Source organism: Brachionichthys hirsutus, chromosome 19 (genome assembly GCF_040956055.1).
Source record: "Brachionichthys hirsutus isolate HB-005 chromosome 19, CSIRO-AGI_Bhir_v1, whole genome shotgun sequence".
Classification (NCBI taxonomy): domain Eukaryota; kingdom Metazoa; phylum Chordata; class Actinopteri; order Lophiiformes; family Brachionichthyidae; genus Brachionichthys; species Brachionichthys hirsutus.
The window spans coordinates 4,178,347-4,200,792 of NC_090915.1; the positions used below are offsets into that span (position 1 = coordinate 4,178,347).

Below are 22,446 nucleotides of genomic sequence, written 5' to 3' on the forward strand. Positions count from 1 at the left end.
ATTAGAGCTGTCTTGTTGTTTTAAGATCTGGATTACACTATGAAAGAGTTCTAATCAGTGTTAACACGTTTCCACGTTTCACACTGGTGCCTCTTCATCCTTTTGCCCCGGTCCCTAAAACAGCCAGAGTCCGCCCGTGGCTCCAACCCAAGAGTTTATTCATTATTGTTGTAAGAAATATTTAAAACTAAGGGAATTAATGCAAGAAGAAATCCAAGGAAAGTAGCAATTGCGTGATAAATTATATTATTTCCATCCTGTGTAATAACACATTATCCCCACATTGCTTTTCATCTTTTTTTAATTTGTTGATTTAAAGATGTCAATGAGACAGATGTCCCACAGCTGTACCAGGATCAGTTCACAGCTGCATAATTGGAGGGATTAAAGGATGTAAATGGCTCTAAACGCTTCCTATCAATGGGTTTACTATCTAGTGGTCTTATCACGTGGAAACATTCCTGCCCACCCAACAAACCTGGAGCAGAAACAGTCCTGGTCAAAAATAATCACATACATGCGTAGTTTCAAGTAAATGAAGCATGAAAAATTTAATATTTTCAGCAAGAATATTCTCCAAATTTAATTTCTTACCTCTTAAATCCTAAAAAAAAGAGAGAAAAGTCCAGAATCCAGCTGACTTTTCCAGCAGAAATCCCCAAAACGAAGCAAAAGTCTGAAGCTTCTGTGAGCTGCCTGGTCGGACCTCCGCCTCCTCCTGCTCTCAGCACCGGCTGCGAGTTCAAATCCACTTTACACAGCGTTTATCCGGCATTAAGGAGAGGAGGGGCGCAACACACCTCCCCGTAGTATACCGCCCAGCGCAGGGAGGAGGAGCAGGGTGACAAAGTCTGCAGGAGGAGTAGAGGGGCACGGGGGGGAGATGGAGGAAGTGAGAATGAGGAAAGCCTGAAGGAGGGAAGGGAGAGAGAGAGACACTGACAGGGAAAAGGAGAGAGAGAGTCCAGACTTTACTTGTCCTCCCAATGATTTTGGTTGAATAAAAGAAATCATCTCAATCTGTTCAGCAGAGAACAAGAGGCTCACTGTTCACACACTTGCATCCTACATTTCCCACAATGCCACTCAGCATCTCATCTACTTCAGCTATACACGATTTGTGGACTGACAAACTCCACCTTTATAAGTCCTTTAGAAAAATAAATAGCAATAATATATATATATATATATGTTTTTTGAACAAACATCATTTCCCATAAATCCTAGCCGCCAGCAGAAAAACGCCCCGGCTGAACGGAAGAGGTGAGGTCAGGTGTGAATTAGTTCACGTCTGTGATGAGAGCTGGATGGAAAGAAGTAAACGCTGTTACAAGTAAGAGAGGTTTAAGTTATAAAGTTAGACGAGAAGAAGAAGTTAAAATACATCCACTGTTTATTGGTACAAACAGTGAAAGATATTTTAGTCATGAGTCACAGTTCATGAAATACATTACAAAAGAAAGGTCTTTCAAGTCTGACTTTGGTCCACGCAGTTTATTTAGGGTCACTTCACGCAGTCCACAATATATTTCATTCATTTATTCATGCATTCCTTAAAAATGCTCCAGTGGTTTTAATGATGAAAGGGATATTTTTGGTTGTTAAGCACCTACAACTCTAGAACCGATAAACACCACTTAACACTTAACACTTTAATGCCGTTGGTCGAGTTCCACAGAGCTGGAGAACATCTGACAAAGAGAACCGATGCGGTCTTGGAACCCCCGTGATAGAGAAACACCTCATTAACGCGTTTTCACTTCTTTGCCCTCCTTCTGCTGTTAAATAAATTATTTTTACTGCAACAAATTAGCTTTAATAGATGAACCCTGCATAGAAATACGACACCTTCATCAGTAAAAATCAGCGCTTTAAAGGCTCAGAAGTCCTCAAACAGGTCCTCGGCGGACGAAGTTGCTGCTGCAGCGTTTGCAGAGCGCTGGGGAGTCGGCTTCTTACTGGATCCCGCGGGGGGGTCGGTTCTGATCCACACAGAAGAAAGACAGGGAGAGGACAGGTAAGTGGACTAATGAAGCTGCTTTAAAGGGGAGCTCTCCTGTTGAGACAGGAAGCGTATCAGGTGGCACATAAGGAACAACACTGGAAACACATGGGCAGATTTATACCTGTGTGCAGTGCTACAGTGTGTGTGTGTGTGTGTGTGTGTGCGCGTGTGCAGCAGCACCCCCACCTTAACTAGTACGACCCGTGTGCTGTACCCTCTCCACACCATTTCTGGCTCATATACCGACCGGTATTCTGCCTTCACTTGAACGCAACACAGTGTGGCATTCAGGAGTCCACGTTTCAGAGGACGAGACAAACACAAACGAGCAATGATTGATTGGCAAATATATGTGAGATGTTATTCCAGTTAGCGCTAATAATCATTTAGGACGTTCTATAGTTTCTTTCAGAGGTTCTAGCAATCAGTCAGGTGGATTTTGGGATCTGTCTCCATGCATTGTGGTTCCTACAGCTTGGTTCTCACAGTCCTTCGGGGGGGGGGGGGGGGGGTTCTAAGGTTCCTTTGTGGGTAATCCCGTGATTATTACATTACGGCCTTCTAGCTTCCCTTTAAGCGGTCCTTTGAATGGCTCATCTGTGAATGTAATCTAATCTTATTTTGGGAGACGAGCTTTGTTAGGCCCTTTTGCTGCGTCAACCAATCAGGACAGAGACATTTGATTTGTGCTCTCTATCGTCCAGCAGCTCAAACAACAGATTATGGAATGAACCCTTAAAGTGAAATAACTAAAAAATATTAGCGAAAATGAGAAGAAATGTTTGGTGTGAGAAAGGAGGCGCTGAGCTCGGCTAAATCGTTACCAAACAGCGCTGCACTTCTGCAACCAGTTAAGAGGAAACAAGAGACATGGGGGGGGGCAGCGCCACGCCGCCGTGGAGGACCACCGGAGATTTGACATGAAACGAGCCACTCCAACCCAGAGCTGAGGTTGATTTCCGGCACCCAGAGACCAGTATCTTCTCCTGGGTCGACCTCTAACCCTGTTCCATCATCAGCATCCTTCTACCGATATAGTCCCCGTCTCTCCTCTGGACATGTCCAAAAAAAGGAAGTCTGTCCTCTCTGACCTTATCTCCAAAACTTCTAACCTTCACTGGATCTGGTTCCAAATTATTCATACCTCATAAAAATGGAGATCGATCAGGCGCTCAGACCAAATCTAAAACCTCCTGGCGTAACACACAAGACGGTACCAGTCCCGTGTCTTGTAGTGATTATCTGTGGATGGCTAAGAGCGATCTCTGATGGTTTACAGAAACAGCCTGTGTGTGACGGAGGAAGAGAGTGGCTTCTCATGGGAAACACACACACACGCGCCACAGCAAATCAACCTTCCCCACTTCACCCTGTCCTTTGCATCATCCTCCCCAACACCAGCCACTCCTGAGTCGACCTCTAGCAGCTCCATCCTCAGCATCCTTCTACCGATATAGTCCCCGTCTCTCCTCTGGACATGTCCAAACCATCGTCCTCCTCCATTTCAAGGTCAACTTTCTCTTTGGGGCAGTAAAGGTGTAGCATCAGGCGCTGTAAAAGGAGCTACTGCCCCGCTCCTCAGGGAGGAGGCGCCAACCCAGGAGTGACTCACAGTCATTGGACCATGCTGCATCCTTCCATCAAGTTTCACAATGACTGGGTCGGTTGTTTGTCCTCTATCCTGTTGACAAACAGACACAGAAACAAACAAACCTGACCACAAGCATGAGCTCCCCAGGGATGCAACAAGCTCCGCAACGTTGAGCAATTCCTTTCAGTATTTATCCTCATCATCTGTTCATGTGGCTTTCGTTTTAATTCTTTTCAGGCTGCTTCTCTCGATGGATGGAAACAGGCTAGCCCTCGGATGAAGGCTTCTCTTCTTCATCTCGGGGGGGGGGTAACGGTAAGGGACGCCGCGGCCGATGGCTGGCTGGCAGCAGCTCGAGGACTGTTGGCGCTGCTTTGCAGCCACATGTGGCACAGTTTACTGCAGCCGGCACTCAAAGCGAATCGAGCCTCTCCTGGAAGCTCCAGAAAGATTGAGACACGACAGAACATATAGAAGGAAGCGCAAACACAGCCATCATAGACAGGCAGAAGTGGGAGGAGACTAAAAGTTACGGAACTATTTATTTGAAACCAGTCACTGACAATTTAAAAACCGAATCTGCAACAACTCCCGGCTGATGGTTGGTGTTGCAACACAACGTCTGCATGAACTACAACACAATTTAACCGAAGTTACAGAAATAATTAACACATCAATGCTTGAGGTTCTATAACAATGATTCTTTTTTGCAGTATGGATAAAGCGAAGTTCTTTTAAAGTTGAAAACGTTCCTTCAAGCCTGAAAACGTCTTATTTTCCTCATGATGAAATCCAAGTGAAACATCGTCACCTCGGAGATGGATATCACAAAATCCAGGAAGGGAGAGAGGCGCGTTTAATCTCAACCCTCAACAATAAAGTTGAGAAATTGAAATGCATTAAATGTGTATTTTGGTTGGCAGTGACACACCCTGACTAAATCTGAGGTTAAACCTACGAGGAACCAGTAAATCACTCCGAGAGAAGACGTTAACCACAAAACCACAAAGCTGGAGACGACTTTTTTAGGCGGAAATATTTTTCACGCATCGTCAAAACAAACTTCAGCGATGCAAACACGGCGTGCGACAGCTGCGAAAGACATTAAGAAGAGCTCTGGATGCAACACGACTGGGTCCTGTACCTCTTTCTCTGGGAGCTCTGAGGATTCGGCCTTTTGGCCACATGGTCTGGAGGCCTGAGGGGACGGCAGCGCCGCTTACGAGACGGGGCCACGTCAATGATGTCCTTCAGGCTGTCGTCCAACGGGCTCGCAGTAGAGGACTCTGTGGAGTGCATGAATCCGTCAGGTTCTTGCATGAAATACTTAAAAGAAGACAGATGTACAGTATAATCCTGAGAGAGTCCATGGTAAGACACCAGAACCAATCCGGTTCCCGCCTCCAGGAGTTCAAATGCTGAACAAATGTGTGTTTGTCACGGTGAAAATGGGACGATACACTTCCAGGTGTGTGTGCGTAGGAAATTCCCAGCAGTCTAAAGCTGCTTGTTACTTTTCCCACTCTGCCTCTGTCTTCATACGTAAAAGACGATGCCAGGAACAAGCGTATGGAAGAACGGAAGAACCACCAGCCCAATCTCCAGGGATTACAGAACAGAGATCCGCCGTGACTGCACTGACAGTTCTGATGTTAAAGTACAGTTGACATATTTCTGTCGGCTGGTTTCCACATTATCTTCCTTTTGTTTTTTTTTTACACACTGACTTTGAAGCAGTCTGTTAAACTGTTAACCTCAGTGACCTTCCCGGCCCAAGGTCAAACCAAAGTCGACGTGTTCCTGCTGCGCTTCATGCCTTTAATGGTTCCTCTGCTCTTCAATTCACCACGGTTTAAAGGCATGTGCATATTTGATGAGGATATGACTGTCAACACCGTGCTACACCTAACATTAGCGTGTCTAAACTCCGTGCTACAGCTAACGCTAGCGTGTCTAAACCCCGTGCTACACCTAACGCTAGCGTGTCTAAACCCCGTGCTACAGCCAACGTTGGCATGTCTGCAGCCAGACTTGCTCAAACAGAATAAAATAAACATTTTAGGAGAGGCATTCCGACTGTAAGATGAAAATAAATCGTGTTAATCATTTTTGTTGTTGGTCTAAAAGTAAAGACATCAAGTTTCCTTTACGTTTTACTGGTGGGACTGAAGGACGCCAGCCTGGACATCAACAACAGAGTACATTGTCGTGTGGATCAATACTGAAGCTGGTCATTAGCAGCAGTCTAGATACACAATGTAAAAAAAAAAAGAAATCCACGCTGAAACCACGAACTTCCTGAAACGTCCCTCTGTATGTCTAACTTGAACTGGGAACGCGCTGCCATCTGAGTCACTGTCGTAGCAACGAAATCAACACAAACCCTGCAAGATTTTCCTCATCAGACTGAGGGGACGGCCCAGAGAGGATGACACAGACACCCCCCCCCCCCCCCCGCCCCCCAATTTGGAGGATTCAACGTGTGAGGATGTGGAACAATCATGGATGTAAACAGCTGTAAAAAGTCCCAGGATCGGTTACTCATGTTCAGCTCCAACCTTGTGCGACACACACACACACACCTACACACCATGCATGTAAGCTGCTACTGGTGGGCGTTAATCACAACCGATGAGGTCGATGAAGTGTCACGTCAACGCAAGGAGCTGCTCATTTGGCTAAAACCTCGTGTCGTTTTTAGCATTTCAAATTAAGCATTTATGATGGAAACACTGAGAGACCCAATCTGACAAATGATCAGACCGATCTTACCTCTGGATGGTAAAGTTGGGGCCGGAGACGACTGCGTCTTCTCTGGCTCCTCATCGGTACTACCTCCGTATTCATCCTCCTCTTCCTCTCCTGCTCTTTGATTTGATTTTACAGAAACCTCCTTTTGCTGTGCATCAGCGCTCCTACAGCAGAACAGCGGCAAACGTGTTTTTACAAGAGAGCAGTTGAAATGCACTATTTTGACAAAAGTATTGGGACATGTATCCCCAACACCCACAACGGCATCCTGTTCTCGACTCCCGGTAGCTATAACAGCTTCCACTCCTCTAAGAAGGCTTGACATGTTATTTTGAGTGTGCCTATGAGAACCTCACTGATCCATCTCTGTTCCAGTTCTTGCCTTCTGCATTCCGGCAGAACATAAAAGGGTCTTACTCAAACTGGCTGCGCAACGTTATAGGAATAGACCTGACGCAAACGCTTTGGCATACGGAAGCAGAAGCCCACACCCTAAAAAAAAACAACCCCAGCCCCATACCATAGTCCCTCCCATTGGACGCTTGGCATGATGCAAGGCTGGCTGTAAGGCTGGCATGCTTCCCTTCGGCCATGAAGCTCCCAGCTCAGGTTTTGTGCTGATCTTAATGTCTGGAAGTCAACAGCGAGCCTGTACTTTATACACGACATCGGTGACCTCGCTGGGAGACTTCAGGACTGCATTGGTGCTCATAAACCTTTCAATACTACCAATAGCTGACTGTGGAATACCCTGCAGGAAGAAAGTTCACAAACTGACTTATTGCGAAGATGGCATCCTATAACACAACCGTGGAATTCACTGGGTTCTTCAGAACAACGTGTTCTTAAACCGTTTGTAAATGTAGATGGCAGAGACTTTATGCAACTTTTGTCTATAAAGTTGGTACTTCAGACTGAAGTTTTGCCATAACAGCCTCAGGTCTACAGCGTACCTGGACTCCTGTAGGTCTGTGACGGATTCCTGCAGACTTCGAATCTTGGCCTTCTTCTCGTTCAGGACCAGGACGAACCGAGAGTACAGCTCCGACTCCAGAGCCTCTTTACCTCCAGCGTACCGCTCAAGTCTTAAATACAGAAAAAAAACAAGAAGAAAAAAAAGTGATGCTTCTTTCCACAACCCTCTCCTGGATGTCTGGAGAAGCATATGAATGTTTCCGTCTGGCGACACAAGAGCGCTGCTGCCGATCAGTGATGGATAGAGCAGTCAAGGGAGTGATTACAAAGTCATGAATCACACAAGGCAAGCAGCTCCGGGCATCAAACCAGCTCCTCTTTAATGAGAATGGAAATGATCTTGCCTTAAAGCCTGATAATTTTCTAAAACATCTAAAACTAATAGAGAAAATACCTGCAACAGTTTACCTGCAAGTTTTATACATCAATTCTAGTCTAGAACAGCAATTCTCTGGAGCATTGAGTGTAGATTAATCTGCATTAATCTGTTTCCTCCCGTCTGACTGACAAAATAAAAAGTACAATTTGAATTTTAGATTTGTGAGGCGTTCTGAAATGAGGTTGGAGCTGAGAGCCACAGGCAGGACATCAGATTTAGGTGCAATCCCAGTTCCTTTTTCTAACCCTACCCCCCCTTAGTGTTCAAGTGCCCCCCCTTCTGTTACATGAGGCGGATAATAGCTCAGCAGGAAACTAGTGAATGGATTTATGGAAACTAAAGCACATGATGTTCTGATAATTTTTGATAGTTGCGGTTGTGTTCGGGCAAAGCTGAAACTAAATAAGATGATAATAGTGGAAGAATTCAGATCCCCCACACAAGTAAAAGTATGTATAGAAGTATTACTGGAAAATTGTAATCAAAATCTGTATTTTTTATTTGTTTACAAAGTACAATAAAACAATGTCGCACCATCTGGTCTTTGAGGATCAACATGTTAACAATGAGGTCAGGAAACTTTAAATATTTAAATATTACTCTCCACAGATGTGGAATGTTTTGTGGAAATGTTCAACATAAGCAGGATTTGTCCCTTTTGAGCAATTTAGCAAAGGATTTCAAAATCATCCACATTTTTTATTTTCACGTCTGATTTGAAAGTTTGAACTGAATTTGTTCCTCATTAACTTCAAAACGATGATTTTAATTTAATCTGGAACAAAACCATTAGAAATTTTAATCGAGCAGTAATCCTCCTCCTGATGGAATGACAAACCCTGCCGGATGACATCACACAGACGGAACGCCAATCAGAGGAAACTGAGAAATTATTTTCTCAATCTGGGTCAAATTTTATTTTATTTTTTTAATATATAAATTGAGTATATTTATTTTATATCTCATGTTATTATATTCACATGTATATATTTTAATGTTGATGCCATTTCCTGTTCAAGTAAAGCTTGAACAAAAGACAAACAATAACAGAGTGTCTGTTCTCAACGAGTTCTACCGCGTTTACTCTGTGGCGATGCGTTGGTGCTCTTCTTTCAGTCGCTGGTTCTCCGTCTCTAGTCGGTGGTTGTGGTTCTCCAGCGCGGTTCCCCTCTGCAGACTATGGACCAGTAAATCTCTCACTGCCTCCGCCGGCTGTGGGACGGCATCCAGCAGAACAGAACCCAACCTGAACTGAGGCAAAAAAAAAAAAAAAAAAGAAATCAGCGCAAGGAGGATAATGCGGCCTGGTTCATCACAAAACTCACACTTCCCATCTGCAATGTTAAAACAATATCATTGGTCATTTCATGCATCAAGTGTTTAAACCGTATTTTTCACCTTGTCCCAGACGACAACCCCCATCCCCTGGGAAACGGAGATTTTTAACTCAGACACGACGCTGTCGTGTTTACACATTGATAAAAGGCATCAGCGCTGACCTCTCTGACCCTGATGGCATGGTAGACGATCTGTCAGGTAGATACTTGCTAGATGCCATTTTCAGAATGCCAACGGTTGCTAATTAGCATTAAATGCAGGCTGATCATTCGGTTCATAGCAGGTATCATTTTAGCATTTTGTCTTCTTGCTGCCCGTATTATGGGCCGGAGACTTGGAGCTACTGGTCAGCTGGTGTTGTCGACTGGTCTGAGATCCTGGCCGGAGTACGTCGGCTCAAACACTGTTGATGTGGGCAAACTCCCGTCGTCATAGAGATGCTTGAAAAGCCGTTCCCGGACTTGTTGATTCACACCAATCTACTGCGGGACACTTTCATTTGAGGTCCAACGCCACCTTTTCTAAATGCTCTGAAGGTTGGCTGATATTGAAGTCATCAATAGAACCGCCTGTTTGTGGTAACAGAATGGGACTCGTTCCAATATGGAGCGTGAGTGGCGTCCATACTCCAGAGGAGGAATTTATGGTAAATAAAAATGCTAAAAATTACCATAAATGTTTTCATCGGGCAGATCTGGATTTTAACTACATGGACAACAATGATTGGACAAAAACAAAATCATCTGGATCCAGTTCATAATGTGGATCTGGTGTCCAGAATGCTTACATTTTGAGAAACAAAGAAAATTCCCTACTGTGGGATAATAAATAATAACAATGATCCAGCTATTTCCTTGAGGAAACCTCCCATCGGGATCAATAGAGTACGGAATAAGAACACTGACCTGAGATCAGACTGCAAGTGATTCACAATGACAACCAATAGTCAAACATCAAATGATGAAAAATGGTGTGGAAATGGTGATGAAAGCTGTTTCTGTAGCATCCAGCTGTTCTTATTCACGTGAATGGAAACCAGTTTAACCAGTATAATAAATAATTGTGTTTGCTTAAAGTTGTGGCAGGCCTAGCTGTAGCTGTCGCTAAGCTAGCCGCCAATGGTGGGACACCCCTTAACTTCTCTGAAAACGATGCAAGACATATTAAAAGAGACAGTTTTTCCACATCAGAAAGAGAAAAAAGTGGTTATATTTAAATGAAATGATTTGTGGAACAATGCATAGATAGTTATCTGATGGTGATTATGGCATCGGAGGCTTTACATCGACTTCAGTGGTCTGATAATAGGAAACAGTTGTGAACACAAAGCGACATGTAACCCACACGAACGTTCTGACGCGCCTCCGTCTTCAGGAACGTCCTGAACAGGAGCCGAGATGAGAGGGGAACAACCAGGCGTCTGACCGAGCCCTTTCGTTATGACTCTGACAGATGAAATACTTATTTCAATGTTGAGAAACCGTCTGACGACATCTCGTGCGCTTCTGTAAATCCGGCTGTTCTCTCTGAAACGGAAGCACCGACTCATTTCCTCTTCTCCGTGAAAGGCGCATTCAGATTTCCCTTCTGCCGTAGCTGCCGTGGCAACCAGCGTTGACCAGTCATGATCACGCAGCCGACCCCCTGAACATGGATTATTCACACCGTCACGCTCGCCATCTGTCACGTTAAAAAACACGTCTGTTGCTTCTGTGTTTGGGGACATTAACCTCAGCGACCTTCAACTTCTCTCAAACAGGCTTCGGATACATTTATCATGGCATTTTCATTATTTGTCAATCATTACATCCATCGTTTGACCTATGACACTCCTCCTGAGTCGGGGGGGGGAGGTGAGCGTTTAACTTAACGCGGCCTCCACGGAGGCTGAGGCGTCAACTCACCGAGAGATCCTTCTCAACCTTCTCGTAGGTCAGCGTGACGGAGGAGCCGCGGCCGGGTGGAGACGGCGTCAGGGTGAAGCTGTACGTGGGGGAGGCCTGCGTCAGTGCCTGCAGGAGGTCCTGGACGTACCTCCCTGTCGGCATCTCCAGCTCCTCGGCCTCGCCGAGAATCGCCGCCGCGCTCACTGCAACATCAGAGGAATACTGACTAGCAGTAGTAGTACGCATGGTACGCAGAATAACAGTACTACTTCTCGACTCCTGACATGACACTCATGAATCTTCTTCCAAGTAGGTCAACGTTGGCATGCTATAAAGGAAGTGAGAAAGGGTGTGCATGTGTGTGTGTGTGTGTGTGCGTGTGCACTGTGTGGTCAGACGGGTGACGTTGCCAAGCCAATCAGGTGAGCATAAATCTGTCGTGTTAAATGTGTCTTCGGGTTTTACCATCTCCTCTCCAAGCGCCCTGTCCATCAGTCAGCAGCAACTGGAAGCCTGAATCCAAGCCCCGCCCACTCCAGTCCACTCGCAGGAAGTAGGAGGAGTCACCTTCAGATGCGATGTGAAGCTGACGCGTCGAAGTGGACATACCTGCAAATGACAGATGGAAAAAAATAAAGCACAAAGTTAGAGGACTGTTTTTGTTTTGTTTTTTGCTCGGAAGCAAACTGACTTCTATTTTCAATATTTACTCTATATTTACTCTAAAAAGATGCCTAAATGTGAAATAAATGAATAATAAATAAATAAATTCTGCTGAGGACGTTCCCGAAACAGTTGGTAGCTGGCTGTGTGTTAAGGCTAATGCTCGTAAAATGCTAAGCTAACATCACCCCCAAAAAAACAAATGCAACAAAGGTTGAGTTATACGCAGAAGCATTATTACATGGTGACATCACAAAGTTGTCTTACTGAAAGTTTCAATGGCGGTTTCAACTCTGGGATGAACATTAGACTAAGCTAACTTTAAGAAAAGAGAGGCGAACACAACGCTGCCTCATCGGAGAACCGTGAAAACAGAGAGAACCAACCAGGGAGATTTATGTCACCTTCTGGTCCAACAAAGTCATTCTGAGCTTCTTCAGAGTATTTCTAACTACACGCTGCAGGTTTAGCCCCGAGCAGTGAAACACGAGCCGCTGCAACGCCTCTGACCAATAGAGTAACTCGTCCTGGACTATAGGAAGAGAATTGTCAAAAACCAGCTGCTGTGACATCATTTTCCTGGCATGTGTCGCAGCCTGTTCACGCGGCCAGCTAACAACTTTGCTTCTGCTGCAACCATTATGCAAAAAGGGCCAGGTGAAGAAACGCCTCCTGGCTACAAGTGCGCGCTGTGGGAGAAGTTTTTTTTACAGAATGGAAAAGATACTGCAGGGGAAATGAATTTGCAAACCATCATACACAAAAAAAACACACTAAAACACAAGGCCACGAGAGAAAACTCGAGCCTTGCCTGTTGTTATGCAGCATCCAACATCAAAACTACTACAAATGAGCAAAAAAATTAAACAATAAACTAGATACAATAATGATAATCAAAAGTATCAATGGGGACATTAATGCTAGCGTCGCCAGAAATATGTATCGGTCTTCATCTGTACAGAGTTGATCTATTTTGCTGCATATTTGATTAAATGTAGCAGGTAAGGAAAATCGAATTACTGCCTTCAAATACTTTAATTTACAGGAGGATGTAAAACTCTCAGATATGACAGGTCTGCAAAATAATAATTGACTTAACTTATTTACATTTTATCCATATTTGTTGGATCTCCATACGATTATGTGTGACTTAAATTAGTAATTTGTTTATTTCGTCTGTAATACATCTGGTAATTGTGAAAAATGTCCATCACTTTCCTACTTCCGAGGAAAATACTGTACGTTGCTTTTTCCATTTCACAATGTATGGATTAAGATTGTTACAGCCGATCAATAAAAGATATTTGCAATAAAACATGATGTCCATTGGGGTAAATAATGATCCTTCCAGATCAGCCACAGGGGCCATTTGACTGAATTTATCAAGTCAGATATTTTCTTTAGCATTCTTCAACCTTGTTCAGAGAGGAAGAAGAAAAAAGAAGAAGTACCAATGAATAAAACACTTTCTTTATGGTACCTGATGTGAGTACTTCCGGTCAGGCACCACAGTAAACAGCGTGACAGCGAGCAGCAAGACGCCGTTTGTAATCACGAACACGTGATGTAACGAGAGTAAAAGTATCCGATTACTCCACCAAACGCAACGTGTTAATTTAGCGCTTACCGACAGCTAACTTTGTGCGTGTCCGGTGTTTATGGTCCGTCGTACTCGTGTCGCGTTTTCATTACGCGTAGCAGCACCGGGAGCAGAGTGACGTAATCTCCATGCGACACAGCGAGTCAGTGCGCAGTGGCGTTGCTGAGCATGGAGCTCTGTTGGGGCTACTACTGGACACTGGGGGTTTGTCATATGATGTCATAATGTATTTTTAAAATAACTAAGTAAAAAAATAAAATACTATATTATAAATAGCAGCACCATATTTATATATTTAGAGGTAGAATGTCTGATAATCAAGTGCTGTTCCAGAACAAGTCTCATTTTGAAATCATTAAACGCTTAAGGGAAGGATTCACTGATTTACGATGGATCTTTTTAATTAAACATTTCCTTTATTTCAGCAACAAACAATATCCCAACTTATTGTGCAACTGTTACGCATTTCAAAGACAATTCAAGTAAAAAGACGATGGACTCAGATGTAAAGTTCTTCTCTAAATTTTACAACATTCAGGTAAAAAAAAAACAACTACCACTAAAGGGGAGGAAGTACGTAATAGTTAGATAATAATAAATGTCCCTTGTCTCCACGTCGTTGTGGTTTCCTTGTCGGAGAGGCTAAGGCAACAAGCCTTGTGCCAGATGTTGTTGAGGGGGAAATGAAGGGATTACTGCATGACTACATCTTGAGTTCTGCAAACAGACACTCTTTCCAAGAGTAATTGCTTTAAGAAGCTGCTCCGGCATTAAAGCACTCTCTATTAAGGGAAGAAACGCACACACACACACAGAGGCCCCATTTAGGAGTGTGTGTGTGTGTGTTTGTGAGTGGAGTTCATACAGTAACCTGTGAAGCTCTCCCAGGTGGCTTCTCATATGTATGGCCTGTGGGAAAGAGTGAATCAGGATAAAGTCTTGTTTCAGGACCATAACTGCCAAACAGCCAATCAAATGTCACCAAATCCCTCCCCAAAACTGTGGGGGGTAAAAGAGACATACCCGTCAGCATTTGGATTTGCTCATGTTTTCAGAGAAGCTATTTCAACTTTCAGTCCTTATAAAAATAGAAAAAAAACTAAAAGAAAACACGACTCTGAGCTCTGATCTTTAATACATCCCAACAAATCTGCTGGATCTGCGTTAAACTTAATTTGGATCTGTACTGGTCCAAAACCCATCCTTCCACCGATTGTCATGGAAACCAGTTTGGTAATTTTGGGACTGTAAATACGCAAACTATCTGTGAAACAATCCTCGTTTGTCTCTCCAGTCTGCGGAGGATATTTGTGGTCCAACACAAGCTGGCTCCTCTCGGAAATGTTCTTTTTATTGGCTGAGGGAACCCCGATTTCTCACAATCTGCTTGTCTGTGGTTTCCTGCCGTGCTGAACGATATCCCCCTCAGTGCCAGCCTGCTCCTAAATGCAACCGACGGAGACGACTGTATCTGCGTCGGTTTCTGCTCAGAGCCCACGAGCCGCTCAGAGTGAAGCATTTATTCACCGAGATCAAGGCTGGCTGTCCCGAGAGGCCTTTTAGCGATAAAGAAGGTCCACAAAACTGCCGCCCACTCCAAGACCTGGGTCATTTATTTAGATTGGCACGTGAAGGATGTAACGCTGGTCCCAGTTTGGGAATGGGAGCGGGCAGAGAGGCCCATTCCCATTGAGTCAGAAACGGTATCTGGGAAAACTGAAGCGCCGGGACTTCAGTTTAAATGACACCTTATCTTAAAATAACAAGAAATAAAGTGAAAATAAGATTTTGGATTGCAATAAAAGTGAAGGTTTTATTAACTTTTAAACCCAGCTAGGTTTATTTTTTAACCCCTCAGCTGAACGCCACACATTATGAAAATGCGCCACCCGAGTCCGGTCCGACTGCTTTGTCCCATTTATACAGATCTGGCTTTGGAACCGTTCCCACCGCCACTGTCCCACAACAATGACCCCCCCCACCCCATGCCTTGGTAGCTGAGGCACAATAAAGGTGCGATCGTTCAGCTTCCAACAGGCTGTGTAAAAGGGGCTTTTTTGGATCATTCACAGATGTTGGGCAATCCAAGGACGGAAACACAAGAGTTGGAGGAGACACTCGCTCTTTAGCTTCTATTAAATTGGATCCAGGAGACATCGGTGAATGAACCTTCTGTGCTTTTGTTATGAGGCGCACAGACACACACACACACACACAATCCTGTCCCACGGACTCAACTTATGGGTAAATTGTGTAATCAGCCTCAGTGTGCTGGCAGCATGAAGTCGTCTGGCGGCGATTCTCCTCTCCATGAGAATGAATTAGGCTCTATGGAAACCAGGCACGGCGGGGGGGTCTTCTGAGGATAACCTCCAGGAGGTCTCCCCCCCCCCCCCCCCCCCAGACCCCACACTGCCACTACCCCCTTCTTATTTACTTTGAACCAACCGGGGAGCCTTTGGAGCAAAAACAACTCGTTCATACAAGATGGTGGAGAAGAGCAAACTCCCTGAAGGTGGAGCCGGCGTGGAAGAAGAAATCATTTCCCTCAGATACCAATATCACATACTCCACCCGGGCAGCACGGTGGCACAGTGGTTAGTGCCGGCGCCTCACAGCAAGAAGGTCACAGGAGTTTGCATGTTCTCCGTGGGTTCTCTCGGGGTTCCTCCCACCACCAAGAACAGGCGCTTTAGGTGAATTAATTACTGCAAATTGTCCGCAGTGTTTGAGCTTTTGCAATGCGCTGGCGACACGTCTGGGGTGTAACCCCACACCTCTCGCCCACAGCAAGCTGGGGTAGGTTTCAGCAGAAAACCGTGACCCGGTAACGGACAAAGCGGTTCAGAAGATGAGTGAACAGTCATTTTCTGTGTAAAGGTGTCCATGTTTACTTGACGCCAGTAAAGCACACAAAGATCCCGCTCTGATTGGACGTCTGCACATCCACTCCAAGTCAGATTTCAGTAGGAGAGATGATCTCGGCACGTTTTTTACACACTTTGACACGTGGTCGGTTCTTCTTCTTTGGTCCAGTGAATCCAGTAGCCACGTGTGTGTGTGTGTGTGTGTGTGTGTGTGCGTGCACCTCCATCTCTTCAGCTGTGATGCTTTTAGCTCTGAAACTCGTCCTGAATGAGCTGTTGGTAACGTCACAGTGTCTTTCCGTTCTGCCCCGCAGTGAAAACCGTAAACATCATGAATGAAATCAAACAAAATGTGTTTGCTGTTTCCTCTGCATCGGGCCGCAGCGCAGAACACAAGATGAAAACCATAACCGTGTAGTTTGGGTGGGGGGGGGGGGGGATGAACTGAGCCTCTGTTAAAATGAATACTAAGTAACCCGAGGAAACTTTGAAGCAGCTTTCGGGTGAGCATCTTTCCCCCCAGCCCATTCAAGGAGTGTTCCCATTTCACTGTGCCTCATCCTTCAGTACAAATGGCCAAACAGTGTGTGTGTGTGTGTGTGCGTGTGTGTGTGTGTGTGTGGGGGGGTCGGTTATTCCCCTTCTCAGCCATCAGCAGGGGCAGCGACAGTGACTGATCCACAGCCATTGAAAAATAAAGTCTGGATGTGTTGCAAACATCTGCCCCCCCCCCCCCCACCTCCATGCCAGCAGCAGGACGTACAAACACCCCGAGTCAGTGCTGCCCCCCAGAGGCAGAAGCTTCACATGACAGCTGGCAGGTTCAGTGCATTGAACCCCCCCAATAGCCAGAAGGCGGTTGTTGTAATCTACTTTGCTTTTTTTTTTTTTTTGACCCATGACAAACAGGAAGTCACAACGCTACTGCAAACACTAAACGCACAATAGTGAACTGGAACATCTTTGTGATCTATCACATCAGGCGTTATTCTAAATCTACGCATTCAGGGACCTGCAGCATCTTCGTTTATGGATTATTGAATCAGAGCCACACTAAAGTCATCCTGTTAAATATGCAATTTATTTAAAAAACAACAACAATAACATGAGCATATAAACGCAAAGTTGATATGCTGGATCCAGCGATGACTCAGCAGATCAGAACACTACCACTTTAGCCTGTTTGGGTTTGACCTTCTTCACTGGGACGTGAACGTCCTCGTAGTCAGCGCTCATGTTGTTGGACAGCCAGGCGACGGTCAGAGAGTTAGCTGGAGGGACAAAGTCGAGAATAACAAACAATGCTTCTAGTTTGACTGCTTCCTCCTCTTCTGCACCGCCTTTCCTCTTTAATTTGCTTCTGGCGCGAAATGCTACGAGCATTCTCATTGGTCTAAATCGTTTCATAGTCATGCGATCGCCAATCGGTTAACACAATGCGCTCAAGTTGTTAGCTTTTCTGGTTGTCTGCAGAAAATACGTTGCAAAATTGAGTCGACTCAAGATCATTTTTTTGATGCCAACAAAATACAGTAAGCTAATAAAACATTAAATTGAACAATTGGAATTAAAATCAGCAGACCGAACCCAAGCGTTTAGTTCGGAATAAAAACAGAATATCCGTGACTCACTTGCAGCCTGGTGTTCCGGACAGTCCTTCTGAAAATGTTCCACCGAGCCACAAACACGGCAGGAGCCTCCTGCGGACGCACAAACCGTCACTTACAAACATTCTCTTCAGCCGTTCATCCGAGGTACGGCTGCCTAGTGGCGAGCGTCAGAGGATGGGACACACCCTGGATGAGACGCCAGTGAAAAGTTCAACTGCAGTGAAAGTCCTGTGTGTGTTTGTACCTTGTGCATAGAGCCCTTTTGGATTATCCGGGCACGACCGCGACAAATGTCCCGACTTACTACAGATGAAGCACTTAGCGTACGGGTAGTCACCTGGGAACAACAACAACAACAACAACAACAGCGTCACTAAAGCGGTTTATCAACCCACAGATGTCCCGCTGTGGGCCTCTTGGTCACCCTCACCCAGAGCAGGGTCCACTTTAGCTCTGCACTTCTGGATTTCATGTTCGGTGGAGCCGCAGCGATAACAGATGCCTTGACCCATCTCGGCATCTCGGCAGGCCTCGGGACAGTCGGCGAGACCGTGACCGGGTTTCCTGCAGTTAAAACACAGCTGGAGGAAAGAAGGAAACAAGGAGAGGGAATAAGAGGGAAAGGAACGAGGCAGCGCCCGGAACGTTTGGTGTGCACGTTCTCACCATGGTGTTCTTTTTATCTTTCTGCCTCTTAATCCTTCTGTTCTCCCTCCTTTGGTCTTTCTTCAGGGCGGTTTCCACCTCCACCCTGACCTCCTGATCCAACTCCCTCCTCCCACCCTGGTCTCCTCTGGACAACTGCTGTCCCGTTTGCTGCAAATACTCCAGGAAACCATTCACGTCCTCGTCGATGTAGTCCTTCTTCTTGCGGTTGGGTTTTTTCACGGCTGAGCCACGAGGCTGGACCCCCCTCAGAGGTTCTTGTTGAGCACCGTCGGCAGCTGACCTGCTCGGACCCCCTCCTCCTCCTGTTCTTAGCCGACTCCACGGAGTGGCCTCTGCCGGCTTGTGTTTATGGATGTTGTTGGCTCGCGCCCACCTCGTCATGGCGGCACGCCCGGACGGAAGCTTGAGAGAAAGGATATCGTAGGTCGGACATCTGCTGGTTGGTCTGTATGTTAGGATACTTTAAAGCTTGCTTGAATGTAAACTTTTCCAACACATCAGGTTATTATTTCAGTCAATCTAATGTGGATCAAACCAATAGTTTTGTTCATATTTTTTTTCTTACTCCACCCAATTCCACATCACATTTCCTCTGATTATCTGATCTGTTTCGGTTCCAAGACCTTTAATCCGATCAAACTGAGCGCCGACTGTCCAATTGCGTTCAATGCATTTCAGGCTGTAGACTAGCCTCAGATCGGATCACCAGTTTGTACGTCAAGGGAACCCGCCTCAGCTGGAGCCGCACGAAGAACCAAACCGCTGCACATTTCAAATGCACATCTAATACCAACATTAACACACACACACAATGAAAACTGTCTATTACGTGTTCAAAATGTTGATTTATTTCGACAGGCAGGAAGTGTAAGGTAGCAAAAGCTGGCTAAAACACATAGCATTAGCTTATTCCGTTTCGAGAAGCAAGAACTTTATGAACCAGTGAATTCAAAGAATTTAGCGGCTTCTACATAACACGGAGTTTAAAATGACGTTATTGAGAAACAACTTTACCTCGTTTACTTTTCAGCCCAGACGTCTTTCAATCTTTCTCAGGAAGTCCTCACTCTTCTTCTACGGTTGTTTTTCGGCTTCTTCTTCCTTTTGGTGTCTTAACGGCGGCTGACCACTTGCGAGAGATCATTACCGCCTCCTACTGATCCGGAGTGAGGATCAGGATCCTTTCTTCGTCGACCCCAGTGCTTATCAATTATTTTCTGTTACGACCCCCCCCCCCCCTAGGAAGAAAAAAATCATTTCGCGACAAAGGGATACATAGCCTGGGAAACTTATACATAGACGGGGTGTTTGCAAGCTTCGACCAACTAATTTCTACCTTTAATCTACACGAATCAGACTTTTTCCGGTATTTTCAGTTGAGAGATTTTGTGAGAACGCACACTACATCATTCCCTCTGAAACTAACACCCAGCGGGATGGCCCTGGCCCTTAAGGCTAAGACTTTATCAAAGGGACACCTCTTATTTTTATAATTTACTGTCCTCCTCCAGTGGACTGATCTTGACTAAGACCCGTATGAACTGGAAGTCAGAACTTCAACTGAGCTTCTCAGAGATCTTCTGGGAGCGAACTTTGGGGGCTGTCAACTCATCATCCAGCTGCGCCAGACTCTCATTAATACAATTTAAGGTCGCACACAGGCTACACTATAGCAAGGAAAAACTTTCAAGGCTTTTTCCAGACAAATTTGATGAGAGGTGTAGTAGGTTCTCGCAGACCCCTTGTAACCTCACCCATATATCTTCTGGGCATGCCCCAAGCTTTCTGGGTTCTGGCAACTATTCTTTACAACAATTTCAGGTATATTAGGCATTAATATAATACCAACTCCACATATCGCCATCTTCGGCCTGCCCCCAGATGACCTCCAGATCACAGCAATCCAGAGAGACATTATTGCCTTTTCCTCGCTTGTTGCTCGTAAGAGAATTCTCTTATTATGGAAGTCCTCCCAACCACCATTAATCAAAGGTCTGGCTCCATGATATTTTAGGTCTTCTGAAACTGGAGAAGATTAAATTCTCACTTAGAGGTTCATATGACAGTGTCTATGCTCATTGGAGACCTCTACTTAATTACCTGGATGGGTTGCCGGCTGGGGAAGTTTCTCTGTAAGGCCCTTATATCTGGTCTTGTCTGAACCTGCCCTCGTGTACTAGGTTTGCCAGTGGCAGATAACTGCCCCTCTTTTAAAGACTTACTGTGGCACGACAAATTTACTTGACTGACCAAGGAGTAGGCAGCTATTAGGAATTGTTTTATTTACATAATCATTGATACTAACACTTGTGTGAATGCATGTATGTTATATATATACATATATATATATATATATATATAATGTATTTATTGTTATTGTTATTGTTTTTTATCCTCTTTTGTTTGTACGAGTATTGTTCATACTTATTTGTTATTTCTAGTTTATTATGTTGGGGGGTGGGTGGGTGTTAATTTGATTGTTTAAAAATAAGAAAAGTAACTGTACGTTTGCATTTTTTGTCTGACTTGCATTTGATAAATAAAAGTATATATAAAAAAAGAAAGAAAGTAACTTTATCACTGCTGGTAGTAACATTTAGTTAGTGTGACACGCTTAAGGGCAAACGGACAGATGCATTTGCCTCACACTTTTTCAGCATGCAAGCTACTTATAAAATGAACGTCATAAAGATCTACCCACTAAAAAAATGCTAAACATAGAAGTATTTTCAAATATATCGAGGATTCTTTATTTACAATGTATGCTGATGTCTGCCTGTGCCGCCCAGAGATGGTGGCACAGGCAGAAAGGCTTTGAAATGACATTGTGAAAAAAAAGTCTGCCTCCCATTCCGTATTAAAGTGATATGTTTTTGTCTTCATACTCAGTCCAGCAATGGTGATAAAGCAAGGGCTTTAAATCTGAGATAACACGTGAATAGCTTGCTAGTTTCGCCGCACTTAGCACCTTTTTGCGCATGTGCGGTGACCTAAAGGTCATAAAAAATAAGTTGTTATCTGACTGGCTGCCATGCATGTCAATCAAAAAATATGTCATGTGATTGACCCACTTTACCTTCGCGACGTATTGAGCACCCCTGCCCTAGCGGGTCGCGCCCCACTATTTGAGAACCACTGGTCTACCCTGGTCACTACCAGACCTCCCACACACAAGCACCAGCAAGCGTGGAAGATACTAGTCCTATTCTTTCTCCTCCATCAGCTCTTCTATTTAAAACATGTTTATCAAAGACATCAAAGGACTGACATCAAAGAACTTTAAACTGCTTCAAATAAGTCTGTTTTTTCTTTGATGTTTTTAATTACTTAAGATTTTTTCTTACAATTTAGCAACTTCCCACGAATGATAGATGAAGAAATCAGGATCCTTTTAGAGACTGTTGCAAGACTAGTACTCCAAGGATCACCTGAAGACATTCTTGAATGTCTATCGATTTATATATCACTGCATAGTGAGAGCGATGTCGCCACATTGACAGGGGAAATTAATTTATTGATACCCAGTTTCTCAACTACATTCTCAGACACACAAGTAACACAAATAAACACTGAGAGTGGAGAAACGTTAACTGATGAAGAAGTTACAGCAGAAGAGACTTCGTTGTCTACTTTGCTGAGACCAGTGACACCAATAGACATTGAAAGTGGAGAAACATCAATTCCAAGTCAACATGGCGAAGAAGTCCACCCCAAGGAGGACGTAACAGCAGAAGAGACACCCACAACAGTGACTTCCATAGACACTGAGTGTGGAGAGATGTCAAATCCCATTCAACATGATGAAGATGTCCACCCCAAGGAGGACGTAACAGCAGAAGAGACATCTCCCTCAACTTCAACCACAACAGTGACTTCCATAGACACTGAGTGTGGAGAGATGTCAATTCCCATTCCACACGAAGGGGACATCCACCCCAAGGAGGACGTAGCGGCAGGGGACATATCTCCCTCGACTTCACCCTGGCCAGTATCACCCATGGACACTGAGGGTGGAGAAGGGTCCATCCCTGGTCAATGTGACAGAGACTTGACGGCTGAGGAGACATCTTCCACAGCTTCACCTACACCAGTGACACCCATAGACACTGAGT

At 44.8% G+C, this 22,446-nt stretch overlaps 2 protein-coding genes across 2 annotated transcripts; both read right to left on the reverse strand.

Annotated features, from left to right (window-relative positions):
- Positions 1 to 1,441: 1,441 nt before the first annotated feature.
- xrcc4 (X-ray repair complementing defective repair in Chinese hamster cells 4) lies at positions 1,442 to 13,076 on the reverse strand. Its single transcript, XM_068752820.1, has 8 exons — positions 13,063 to 13,076; positions 11,391 to 11,554; positions 10,944 to 11,128; positions 8,786 to 8,952; positions 7,301 to 7,432; positions 6,369 to 6,511; positions 4,741 to 4,882; positions 1,442 to 1,982 (listed from the first exon to the last, which is right to left on the reverse strand). The coding sequence occupies exons 2-8, from the start codon at positions 11,530 to 11,532 to the stop codon at positions 1,880 to 1,882; spliced, it is 1,014 nt and encodes a 337-aa protein (XP_068608921.1). The 5' UTR covers positions 11,533 to 11,554; positions 13,063 to 13,076; the 3' UTR covers positions 1,442 to 1,879.
- Positions 13,077 to 17,123: 4,047 nt separating this feature from the next.
- zcchc9 (zinc finger, CCHC domain containing 9) lies at positions 17,124 to 19,448 on the reverse strand. The gene is made up of 6 exons (XM_068753257.1): positions 19,349 to 19,448; positions 18,332 to 18,736; positions 18,096 to 18,246; positions 17,910 to 18,002; positions 17,687 to 17,755; positions 17,124 to 17,326 (listed from the first exon to the last, which is right to left on the reverse strand). Exons 2-6 carry the CDS (start codon positions 18,713 to 18,715, stop codon positions 17,214 to 17,216), a joined length of 810 nt encoding a protein of 269 aa, XP_068609358.1. The 5' UTR covers positions 18,716 to 18,736; positions 19,349 to 19,448; the 3' UTR covers positions 17,124 to 17,213.
- Between the last annotated feature and the right edge of the window lie 2,998 nt (positions 19,449 to 22,446).